Source organism: Leucopleurus acutus (assembly GCF_964270905.1).
Source record: "Leucopleurus acutus genome assembly, chromosome: 20".
Lineage (NCBI taxonomy): Eukaryota > Metazoa > Chordata > Mammalia > Artiodactyla > Delphinidae > Leucopleurus > Leucopleurus acutus.
In genome coordinates, this window is record NC_139162.1 from 11554708 (window position 1) to 11568237 (window position 13530).

General features: G+C 38.4%; 1 protein-coding gene across 6 annotated transcripts in view; it reads right to left on the reverse strand.

Moving 5' to 3' along the window:
• Positions 1 to 13530, reverse strand: part of CNTNAP4 (contactin associated protein family member 4) — a gene marked incomplete at both ends in the record, with an annotated part of 261875 nt that overhangs the window by 114369 nt on the left and 133976 nt on the right. For all 6 annotated transcript variants that reach the window (XM_082862478.1, XM_082862479.1, XM_082862481.1 and 3 more), the window contains one exon: positions 5378 to 5525. In XM_082862478.1, the coding sequence (XP_082718604.1) occupies positions 5378 to 5525 (148 nt within the window). The remainder of the gene's footprint in view (positions 1 to 5377; positions 5526 to 13530) is intronic.

Consider the following 13530-nt stretch of genomic DNA (forward strand, 5'->3'; position numbering starts at 1 on the left):
TTTTCACCCAGACAAACAGTTGCACTTTTCACGTTACTTTCTTATATTTCCTACTAATAATTTTCTAAATGGAAATCTACAGATGTAAGTAGTTCCAACTTCCAGTATTTTTTACATCATGACATGCATACTCTTATTTTAAGTTAACATGAGTTTTGTAATTTCTGACTTATTTCCATTTACTAAATAGAATCCATAATTTTCTCTCATACAGTCTGCATCTAAGCAAATAAACATAATAGTGCAACACTTCTGTACATTTCTTCTCTGCCAATCCTCTCACTCAGTTTTCCCTGTGCTCTGTGCCTTATCTTTAATGGACTGAATATGACACTTGGATGACGGGAAAAGCCTTCCTGAATTTCCCCACACCTGCCCCCATTCATTCATCTATCTGTCCAGAGGACTAATACCAAAAAAGGACCATCCGATTTCAATACAGTATAATGTGTGTATGATGTGACCAGGAGCAGAACACATCCTCTGACCTAAACAGGAAGTACTAGAGAAGTTGTCAGAAACAGTGATTTCTATGCAGAGAAAAGACAATGAGTAAAAGAATTATCTAGGTAGGGGAATGAAGGCTAGATGTGTGGTGACTGCCCTATGCTTCATGAAAAGATTCTAAGACTAGAAAAATCATGAAATCACAGCACTTCAAAGAAACTGTAATTATTTCACTACGGCAGGGCAGTTGGATGCTTTTATTCTGCTGAGGATGAGAAAGGAGAGATCGTGGATCGAAAAATGAGAGTGTTTACACAACAGCTAGAGAAAAGAAACTAAGAATCTATACTCAGGGCGATTGCTTCAGCAATTCACCCACCATTAACCATTATCCCCTGTGGCTTAATTGCTACTTCTTAAGCACTCCTCAGACTCACTCACTTGCACCCAGTTATTTTCCTTTCTTGCCTTTGTTTACCATTGTTTATCCTTTGGGACACACTGAGCAGAGTAGTAGTTCTTCATCATCAAACACTGTCTTTTCTTTTTCTTTCTTCCACAAGTTATTTCCTTATCTACACCTCTTGTCTAGATCTGTAAACATGTTCACAGTGGCTATGGCCAAGACATCTGAAATTTATACTTTCCCTTTGAACCCATAGAATTTAGCTTCTGCTTCTCTCATTACTCAGGAAACAACTACCGACATAAAAGTAGAACATGCTCTTTGATATGGATTTTCCATTCACTTGATGCTCCTTCAGAACAAGTTACTGTTCTAACTCAGGGTAATAAAACCGTGTGTGGTTCTCACAACAGCCACTTTCCCAGCAATATTCACAGGGCCAGCTTGCATCTATAACTTCAGCCAACACACATATTAGGCACAAGGGGCCGGGGAGGGTCTGGCATAAAAATGCACACTACCTGAAACACAGTATAAAGGACCTGTTTTAATTATGACAAATGCATTTCTGTTTTTCAAAGACATGAGTAGTTGTACAAACATAGCTTTAAACTTTATACTTTTATTATCAACAGTAAGTGGAAAGGTTCTGATTTAATAACTAACGATATTTTATAGGTTTCAATTCTGTAACTTCACCCCAGAGGATGTGGAGTTCCAATCTTCCGTATTTCACAGTCACTTAAACTCAATGAGTCAGCGATGGAATGAATTCTCTCTCCTGCTCCCTTCCAGAACTTATTTGTTCCCCAGCGCCCCCTCCCGGTAAATGACACCACCTTGCAGACAGCTGTTCAAATCGGATAACTCAGTGTCCCCTCACATACAATCACTAAATTCTCCTGATTCAAGAGTAGCCTCAGCATACTGTGAATCTGATTCAAGTCAGGAGAACTCTGTCCTCATGGCTGGTCCTCTAGTTTGAGACTCCAGCTGTCACTTGTAGAAAGGAGTTCAGAAGCCTCCCCACTGAGGTGCTGCCTCTAATCTCTACCCCTCGTTTAGCCCTCCAATCTGTACCCCTCATTTCAGTCTGAATGACCATTCTCAAATACAAACTGATCCGTCCAAGCAATCCTCATTCCCGTTCTTGACTAGAAGACACCCCTTCTCCTATCTGGACCATTCTCCCAGCCTCTCATGTGAAAATATCTGCACCTTAATTTCAAGACCTATTTCCGTAAACTTTCTCATACTAACCTCAATTTATCAATCACGTTATTCCTAACACCCTACACTAATGCTACCATATTTTGCATTGAGTCTGTGTAATTCTTATGACATTGCACATTCTCATCTTTAAGAAAAAATGTATTACTTTAAATTCCTCCCTATACCCAACAGCTAGTAGATTTCTCTTTCAGCAAGTGTCAACAGACATTTAAAGGATGAACACATGTATGATTCATCACGAGTACTGGTTTTGGAAGGTGATGGATCTGATTTTAAATCCTAGGTCTAACACAGGCTGTGTGATCCCAAAGTTCTTAATTTCTCTAAGTCCACTTTCGCCCGTGTCAGGAGACTTGAAGCACCCTGGTATACAACATTCTTGAGTGAGTCACTTAGGCAAAGCCCACCCAAAAGTCATATTAACTTGGTGCAGGCAATGGGAACACACAAGCTGGCAGGTTGGATGCAATCCTCCAGGCCTTCCTCAAGCTCATGAGAGGCCCACTTCATTGCCGGCACGTACAGGTGCGCTGGGACTGGGATCCGCAAGAACCCTGCTCATGTCGCACCCTCCCACACTTTTCCTTTTTTTAAGGATTGTGGAAGAATAGCCTTGCATATCTGGAGAAAATCGAGTCTGATCTTGGATCTGGGCTACTCAGGAGAGTTGCAGACAAAATCTTGAGCGGGCTTCTTTGCTGACCTACAGTTCTTCCTTTTGAGGGCAGGGGACACTGGTGGTCTCAGCTATTTCTGTGCCAGACAACCCAGAGCAAGCCACAGGGGTCATTCAGCAGACCATAAAACGGTAATATCCAAGTACCTACTTCACTGTGCTGTTGAAGTGGTAAAAAATAGTACCTGACACGTATTAAGTGTTCAGTAAATGATGATTAAATAGTATCATGCTTTAGTAAACTAATATTCTGCAAGGCTAATGGTACGCAGAGGTGGAGAATAAGAGTGTTGACTATGGTGTAATTGAGGAACTAAAGTCAATTTGATCAAATACATTCCCAGAAGGCATTCACACCCAACCCATTTTGAGGTTATTTTCGGTCATCTGTGAGAGTATTTTTCCATTAAGGTTATTTTTTTTCTCTTTTATCCAAAATTATCCGACAGCCACTTTACATTGAATCCTGCTGTATCATTTTACCGTGTGTTTATGTTTGAGTTTAAAATGTTGGCTCTCGCTATTGACCCTTCAACCGTGGGTCCATGAAAAAAGGAGGTTGACTAAGTGCCCGGATGATGTGCTTACTCCAAGAGACAGCGGATGAATTAACAGCAAAAAGAATGGTTCATGGGGTTGCGGGGCGGCAGGGGGCGGGGGGGGGGAATCTGAGTTATCATCCAGCGCGCGGCGGCAGAGAACTCAAAGGAGCCTGCACCCCATCAGTCACTTCATAGGGACGTTACTGTGGGAAAACAGCATCAATAGCCTTGTTAAACTAACGCTGAATTTACATACGAGATCGAATGTGTATTAAGTGTGTGCTGCTGGGGAAACTGCTTAATACTTCTAAGACTCCATTAGATGGGTGATTTTTAGGATTAAATTAGTACATCTATAAAAAGTATTATCTGACGCAGAATAAGTGCTCAGTAACTGTTTGCCATTATTATACACTGATAAATAAATATTTTGCAAGGTAGACGCTCTGAATCAGTAACTATAAATATGAATCATTTTGGAGTTTGCTTTGCTGATTGCCCATCGTGTGGCACGGGTTTTATTAAAACTCTACGATCCAAAGACAAATAAGACTGACTGTCCAGATTCTGTGTTCCAGAATCGCAATTTTGGGTGGGACGTTTTTTTTAAGGATGATTTTATTCAAGTGGGATCATTGTAAAGGGAGGAGCTAACACATACCAGGAGCAGCTAAGCTGAACTGCAGAAGCCAAGAAAGCTAGAAGGAAGTCGGGCAGATGATGAGAAGTAAGCTGCCCATGGCTCATCTCTGATTTAACGGCTGGAGGAGGCATGAGAATAAGCTGGGGCTCTGGAGTCTGGCAGGCTTGGCTGCAAACCCAGCTCTGTCACTTCCTGTCTGGGTGGTTGGAACAAGTCAACATGGAATCCCTAAGCTCTAGCTTCCTCATTTGCAAAGTAGGGGAATGGAACGAGTTACCTAATAATATTTATCCGGACTTTGTTTGGAATTATAGACTAGCTGGTTAATATGGTATTAGACATATAATGAGCACTCAAGAAAAATTTGTTACGTCTAGAATTATAAAAATTAATCCTATTAACATTAGTGCTATTGCTACTAATACTATTATGACAATTCTGCCGACATGGTTTCTCTGTCTGACACAGGATAGACAACTTCAACAAGCTGCCTGCCCTCTATATGACATGCCTTCCTTTACATAAATAAAGTGAACCTGAAAAAGTGATGAAATACATGTGAAGAAAGCTTTAGTGGCTAAAAAAATAAAGGTTTACTAGAGGAATAAGGATGCAGTGAATTGAACAGTTATGGGTTCTCCTCCAGATTCTTCTGTGGACTAAGATGTGAGACGCTGGGCAAATTACTGACTCTCTCCAAACCTCAGACTGCTCGTCTGATAATTGTAGATCATGTTAACTAACGACAGGATGGTGTGGCTTGAGGTGGGCTATCAAGAACTCTCAGGTCTCTGTCCCACAAAAAGACATAATAAAATACTTCATTAAGAGGAGACTAAGTGAAATCTGTGGTTTCTATCTCTTATGTGAAAGTATTTCAAACACATCTTACATTTTGGCAGGGGTCTTTACCTTTTCTATGAATTTATGCACAGGGCATAGCATATTTATAAGTGAGTTTCATGGCATATTATTTTTAGGCTGTAGAGAAAAACATTCTGTGGTCTCAAAACAGATGATTGGTTTTAATAAATGGGCCACTGTCTTTTATTAAATTTAGGGTGCCCAAATGAATCATCATCACATATAGTCTATGGGGGGACATTCTAATATTTAAAAGTTAAGATCTGGTCAAAAATATCAGATTTGGATAAATGGATTCACATATGTCTCCAAACATGTATCTCTATCTATCTATCTCTGTAACGATTTGTCTAGCTGTAAAATGCTTCCATTTCTGATTTAAAATATAAAAGCTGAACACGTAAGTCAATATTGGCATGTATGGGCACAAATAAAGCTTCCCACAGAAACTGCTCCCGTTTTTATGTCTCTTTACGTAGCTCTTAAATCAATTTCAGCATACAGTTTGGCTTTTAAAACATCTCCTTTGATATCTATTCCACTGTGTTGGATAAACAAACACTTACTATATGCACATCCAAACACCTCGATTCGCATTCCAATTCTGCCCCTGGGGTTCCACTCTAAAGGGATGAAGCGCAGAAATCTGGCTTTGATAGAAGGCTGGAGTCTATAGTACACAACACTGTCTGCATTTGCATTTCCTGAAAATCCCTAGAAGAAAAGAGAAAAGAAGGAAATCAATGTACCTGGAGAAGATCTATTTCACTTTGTCTCCTACAATGTCAACAAGCCATGTATGATTTGCTTTTTTACTATAAAATGGCAACCTTCTTTAAGAAGATCATATTGTTAACAGTTATGCCATAACGTATCTTCATCTGCATAAGTTACTATTGTCTAAACCTTTCTATCTAGCAGTTTAAATTCCATCACCTGCAGCAAGCCAGCTTTCAACTATGAAACCCCCAGTAAAGTTTGTTTCTATAAGGTGCAGACGAAACATAAAAGTTACTGACATTGTGAACCATGAGAAATATTGAGAACATCTTCTTCCTGTATTCAAAAGCTAGGATCTGATTCAGCATAGAAGTTACTCACATCATTGATGAATGAGTAAGGTTACGACTTGTTTGTATTGTTTCGCTTTATCTTACTCAGTAACATAAATGAAACTTATCACCAGACATTCAAGTCAGAGCTACACTCTGAAAATAGGTTGTTAAACTTCATTCACCACAAGGCTGGATACACACCTTAAAAACTGTTGTTGCGTGTCACTTTTATTCAATAAAAATTAATAAAATAAAAGCACCTGTATTTAAACCATTGCTAAGGGAAATTGGAATCAGTCATCATCTGGAAAGACCTGAAATTAGACTTACAGATTTTAGATTTGAAAGCTAGAAAGACCACAGGAATGATGCTGAGCTAGCACCATCAAATTGCAGATGAGGAAATTAAACGTCAGAATGATGAAAAAAAATCTCCAGTGTTTGCAAAACTATTATATGGTATGACCAGGAGCTATACTCCTTCCACAATATCAGGATGCATCTATCTAGCATATAGCCCACCTGCAAAACCCACACCTAAACAGCTTTTATTTTCTCCTATGTGACACATGGTAAAGCTTCATATGTGAAAACGTTAGGATGAAGCAGTTGTTCTCAATAATTGATACTTAATTTTTATTTCAGCTTCTCCTCTTCCACCTCTTCCTTCCTTTCCTCCCTCCTTTTCTCCTTCTTGCCTTCCCCTCCTCCTCCTCCTTCTTTTTTTGTTTAACTGTAACCATCAGGATACGTAGGAACTACTGAAATAAGGGATGATGCTACGACCTATTCAGCCGCGTGGTAGGTCCCCTTACCATGACTGGATCAACGAATGAGGTCACCCTCATGTAGATCATACCAAACAAAGCAAATATTTTAGGAACACCAATACCCAGGGATTTTATTCATTTGCCTACTTTTCTTTCTACTTCACAAATATCTCTTTACCAACGTTTACTAAAATAGTTTCTAACACAGTAAAAATAAAAAGTAAGGTTGGGTTTTTCAGTCAAATTAATTTGATTTGATTCCCCTTATCAGTCAACTCTAATTCCTGCCCCCCAATGCCCCCCACCCCAGTACCTCATACACCCAATTTTCAGGCTCACACAAAACAGACAGTTCTATGATGGTGCCTCCAAATTATATCCCAAATCTGGGCACCTCCCTTCATCTCAGCTACAACCACCAGGTTCAACAAAGCATTATCTCTCCAGAACTACTTCAATGGCCTCTTCCTCATGTTTTTAGTCTTCTGTTTCCTATCACCATCCCCATTCCCATCCATATCCCTAAATCTCTTTCCCTCTGAGCAGTCAGTAAGATTTTTAAAGGTAAGACACACTATGTTACCCCCACTGCTTCCTTTACCACTTAGAAGAAAATCCAAATTCCTTATCAAACATAACACAGTCTTTGGCAATCTCCTCCATGATGCTTTGAGCACAGGGAACCCCCGTGTAGAAGCCAAGCTCAGTCCTGCTGAGGGCCTTTGCGCCAGCTGTTCATTCTGCTGTGAAAGTTCTTCCCTCAAGATCTTTGCACAACCAGCTCCTCTTGTCACCTCAGGCCTTGGTCTAAAGAGTACCACCTAAGACAGGCCCTTTTTGATCACAGCTTCTAAAGGAAGTGTACCTGGCACCCCAGCATCTTATCTTTCTGTTTTATATTCTTCATATTACTCATTATTTGGGGGTCTTTTTTGATTATTTGTTTATCTTATCCCCTTAGAAGACAAGCTCTGTAAAGCAGGGACCTTTACTGCCTTCCTTCCATAGTACCTAGAATATGGCTTGGCTCCAAGTGGTTCTCAACAAAATATCTGTTGGATGTGTATGTTTGGGAAAGACTGGGCTTAAAAACAAATCAAAGTTCAGCAAGTTTCTTGATTATTGTATCTCTATGAAGATGTCAAATGAGAATGTACAAATGAGCACTGTATCTCCTGAGGGAGGAACAGTTATCCAGCATGTTTCAAACATATTAGGCCCACATCCCTGGCTACTATTTCCCAGAACATAAACAGGAGGAGATCGTTTAATCCCACAGATATTTGGACTCTGATAACTAGACACTTCTAGAACGTTCCATGCTATTCCACCAGTTGAAATTTCACACTGAGGATTTGATATAAAAGGTTAACTGTATTCTTTATTGTACTACCTAATCCCCATCCTCACTTCACCTTTAGGGCACCATGGTCTCCATTTCCGTCAAAACCATGAACATTTGCCTGAAAATGTCCATTTATACCAACTTTTTCTTTAGAATGGCTGAGGAAGGGCAGTTTCATTTAAGACAGTATTTCCCAAACTTGGACTACACATTAAAACTCCCAGTGCTCAGACCCTGGGCATTGTTGTACGTGTGTGTGTGTGTGTGCCTGTCTGTCTGTCTTTACAGGCTCTCCAGGTCAGGGTAATGTGCCTCCAGGGTTGAGGACCTGGTTTAAAGACATTCAATCCTAATCAGACCTTCTTACACTTCTGATTCTATTTTCCTGGGTACCACTGGCAGGTTAATACAAGACCTAATTATGATTTCTTGCAGTGAACAGCTGGGTGATGAATTAGATAACCCTCCAAAAGATCTCACATTTTTTCAAAATTATTATAAGTTCATAGATTGAGATAGATGGCACTCTGTGATCTCAGCATTTTATGGGATTGGGAGAAAAGATGCAGGTGACAATGGCAACAGACAGGTAAATGGGAAGAGGACGTCTGTAAATGGAAGCCCTTCACAGTTTATCTGATCAATTTATGAGCTATTTGAATTTTGAGAACGTAAAGAAGAAATATAAATTACTTAGTCTGTATAAGTAATAAAAACATCTAAGCACATTCAAAATTTTAAGTGATTATTTCTGACAAGGGATGAGGGAAATTGTGAGGTGGGGGATATGGGATTTTTACTTAGCACATTTTAGTCATTTCTAAATTTTTTTAATGAGCATGTATTAATTTTATAATAATTAGCAAAATAAAGTAATGCATAGACATGTAAGTGTATACAGTGACAGAATAGGCAGAAATACCACTTAGTAATGCTCTGGGTACCTTAAATAACATTCTATGATTAATGTTAATTAATTAATGGGTAAACATGCACCATTACTACTAGTTAAATATATTTAACTGAACAATAATATCTGCATTGTTTTGTTCCACTTGCTGCTAACTTTTAAAACGTAAGATAATAAAGATTCTGCTGTGGAATTCAGTATCTAATGGGAATTTTTGTAGAATGTCTGTGAATGAGACAGGGAATTGATGCTATTCACTTTATAAATGCAAAGTCCAATGCATACTAATGTTCCTAATGTAATTCCCTTGCCTAGAAGACTTTTCTCAATTTGCTATGAAAATTTTTTCACATACTCATAATTCATAAAGGAACGCATGAATTTAAATGTCTCATTCTTTTGAAAAAATAATTTTATTATGAGAATGTGTATGTCTTCCCTTATATTATATATTCTGAACTTTAGTGCTTGTCCAAATTACCTGAGGTGCTGTTACGCACTAAATCTGTGAGAGGGGCCTTAGAAATCCGCATTTCAATGCAGGTCAAGCTGATTTGTGCTCTTGGTCTTCCGCCTGCTCTTTGAACATTCTTCAGGCTTGTGGATAAATCATGCTGTTTTTCCCCTCCCTATTTTATTTCAAAACTTTTCAGAGAGGGAAAAGATTTTAGGAGAACAGTTGACTAGGGCTAACCTCCAAAGGGAGAAATAAGTAACAAACGTCTTCTGTGCTATCAATCTGAATGTCTTCAACGTGAAAGCTTGTGTCTCAACATCAGACACAGCAGAAATATATATTATGTAGTTTTAATATTCGCCTCAACCCTGTGAAGTATTTTTGTGGCCACCGTAAAACTGAGGCTAACAAAAATTATAGAGCTTATGTGCCTAAAACCACGCAGCTAGAAGGTGACAGAGTAAGGATTTAATTCTATACTTTTCTGAATCAAAAGCCCGTAATTTAGCTAAGCCATCTAAGGCCTCTCTCCAACAGAACGTGAAAGCAAACAACTCACCCTAGAGGAAACCTGATATTTTATCTGAGGCTGTTTTTCCCTTTTTCTCATAATTTATATTTAAAATCTTTGACACATCTGAAAGTAATGCAACTTAGATTATTACTGAACTGGGACACAACTCTACCAGCTGACTTTTATAGACAAAAGGATTGTTCTATTAACTTCACATTTGCGCAAAATTACTACAGCTGAAGGAAAATAAAAGACAAATTTTCAAGCATCAATAGGACTCCTGCGTATAAACGGTAACCTAATAGATGCATTATGTAGAAGAATATGCCATTAGATCATCAAATATATGAAATATCTACAAGTAAAATTAAGGTGATGTGTCTTATGTGATAAAAATCAAAAAGCCTTAATTGTATTTTTCTTTTCTTTGAGACTTGACGATTTTCAAACTCAATGAGATGCTCAAAGATGGTTTAGAAATGTATTCTAACCAAGATAATTTATGGAGTTAATGAATTAAAGTTTTTCACAGGATTTTAAGTATTTTCAAAGTGCTTCTAAAGTTTATGAAAAAGTGTAATAGCATTAACTTCTTTTGCAAATAGTAATTGAGCAACTCATCTATGAAAGCCAAGATGCATAACAGGAGATGGCCACATATGGCAGTTCATAAGGGGCTCCAAAACACTGCTGTAATAAATTAGAAACATGGGACCATGTGGTTATATAGCAGATCTGTAATTACTTGTAAACTCGTCCAGCTCCCACCAAAATAAACAGCAACATTAGTAGAAATTCAATACAACAAACAGGCAAATATTAAAATCCTCTGACCTCTCTTATTCATGTGACTTACATATGACCTTTTTCCAAGTACAATTCATTTTGACACTGTCAGCTAATATGCAGAAACTAAATATACCATAGCAACATGCTGTCTAATGGAAATCAGCTCTTTATTTTATGATGTTAGTTATAAATCTTTACTAAGTATGCCTCCCATGAGATCTTCTGGTCTAGAAAAGCATAAAAGAAAAGAAAAATAAGAACTACCAAAAAATGGGAAATATGCTAACATAAACCCAGATAAGAATAATGTTTAAACATATGTTGAACAAGACATTGTAACTATATCCAACAAAAGTTGATTCTATCTTGAGTGTGAATGGAATTCATTTAATAGAAAACCAGCAATGAGAGTACAGCAGTCAAATCAGAAAGTTAAGTTTTGCTCTGTATATATAATAACTCAATTTTGATTATAAAAGAGTATAGAATTTTATTAATTTTAAATCAGTTTCTAGTATCCCTCTCAGAAGATATTCAATATCTTTAAAATATTTATTTGGAGGGGTACCAAATTATTAACAATACTTCACTGAGGGACCACAAACCTGCCATTATTTTAGAATCTGTGGAGGCACAAAGTTGGAAAATACACTGGTTAGGCCCTTTCAGCATAGAAGGGTTTGAATTCTCAAGACAGAAATATCAAAGGACAAGAGAGAAAAAGCACACGAAAGATACAATCTTCACTACAGTCCGTAACTATTGTTGAGACATAGTAATAAACTTTTACATGCCTGATACAGGTCATTAAGCCTAAATTTATATTAGGGTGATAACATGGACAATTTTGAGGAAGATTAAAATTTGACTGAGATGCAAAGTAACTTTTAACTAAGAAATGATAATATTATGGTAATGGTAGATTAGGAGATTCTGAACAATGCTCCTGCTAAAAGCTGTACAAAATTAAAAATAGGGACTGAAGCTCTGAAAGACAATAAAATATTAAATATCCGAGATTTGGGAGAAGAACAGCCAAAGAGACCAGCCCTACCTTTGGGGCCCTTCTTTTCCTCTTTAGGTGACTTAAGGATTTCTGAAGAGGAGAAACTGAGCAGATCTTTTGACAACTTCACAGGGTTAGAGACAAAACTTTAGTGCTAGAGCCCTCAAGGACATGAATATACCATAAGCTTCCACAGGTTTTGTGTCAAAACTTTGAGAGTCTACAACTAAGAATAAATGGTGAGAGAGACAACTCCCCACAGGGATGAGAATTCAGCTTCCCATCTTCTCCATCTGCGAAATTATATGACGATGGTCAGAGATGCCTCATGCTCCTTGCTGCCTGCAGAAGCAACTGTAATTATATTCTGTAGGAAGACATCCTTCTAGATCTCAACTTATCATTCGTTTTTTTCATATATAATGTCCTACACACAATAGAAAATAATAAAACATTAGAATAAATTGTTCTTAAAGGAAATTTATAGTCTTCAACATGCACACATATTAGTAAATAGGAAAGGCATCAGCTCTGTTATTTAAAGAACTCGGGAATCATCACTCTATACAACAAGAAAGAGGGACAAACTTAAAAATCAATGAATTTTCTGAGACCCATCAGAAAACCGAGGTTACATGGTGCTATGGACTAAGTTGTGCCCCTCTAAAAATGTATAGGTTGAAGTCCTAACCACTCCCATTATTATAGTATTTGGAGGTGGGGCTTTGGGAAGTAATTAGGTTTAGATGAAGTCATGAAGGTGGGGCCCCCATGATGGGATTAGCAACCTTACAAGATGAGGAAGACAGACCAGAGCTTCCTCTCACTCCACCAGGTGAGGACACAAGAAGACGGTTGTCTGCAAACCACGAAGGGGCCCTCACCAGGAACCAAATCGGCCAGCACCTTAATCTTGGACTTCCTAACCTCCAGAACTGTGAGAAATGAATGCCTGTTGTTTAAGCCCCCCAGTCTATGGCATTTTGTTATATCAGCCTGAGCTGACTAATACACATGGCAAACCACCCCAATGAGATCTGGAGAGAGAAGGCCACCCAAAGACAGCAGAAATCTGTCCATCCACCAGTGCCATAAAATGGTAGGAACTCTCATGGTAATTTTGATGAATTGATGGAGGCCGAGTGTGGACTACCATGAGAGTGAGAAACTCCTGAGGGCTGTGGTCTTCGAGGACCCCACAGTTTTGTGGGCTTTTCCTCCAGGAACCTTTCTATGCTCTGCGACGATCAGAAAAAAAGACTTTCTTGGCTCTGGCAAGGAGGGGGAAAGGTAATCACTGTGAAATATGCCCAGACTGATCTCCATAACAAAGACTTTGCCAGAGCCTTAGCTCTATGAAGGACCTCCAGAAACACTAGTGAAGGTCACAGATTCAAGACAAAGGCTAAAACACTAACATTTAATTGCAATATTGTAGAATGATCTCATTCCCCCACGTCATACCACCATACCAACAGGACTCCAGTATAATAATACTGGATAACAACTGAGAGAAATGCAAAACACAGACCGTCTCTGAAGAGGATGCCAAAGTCAAAGGAGAGGCAAAAACAAGGATACTAGATGAATTTGAAGCCTCTGGCACCTATACCACCTGTAGAAAACATTAAATACAGCCCAATTTCTAGCCAGATTAATATAAATTCTCACATGAAAGACCTATTTACCTCAGTTCCCACTACTAGATACAATATGTCCTATATGTCCAAACAAAAAGTTGCAAGGCATGACAACAGGCAAGGAAAAACAGTGTCTGCGTAGACGAAACAATCATCAGAACTTGGCTCGCATATGTCACAGATGTTTGAATTATCAGACTAGAAATTTTTTAAAACTATGATGAATATGCTAA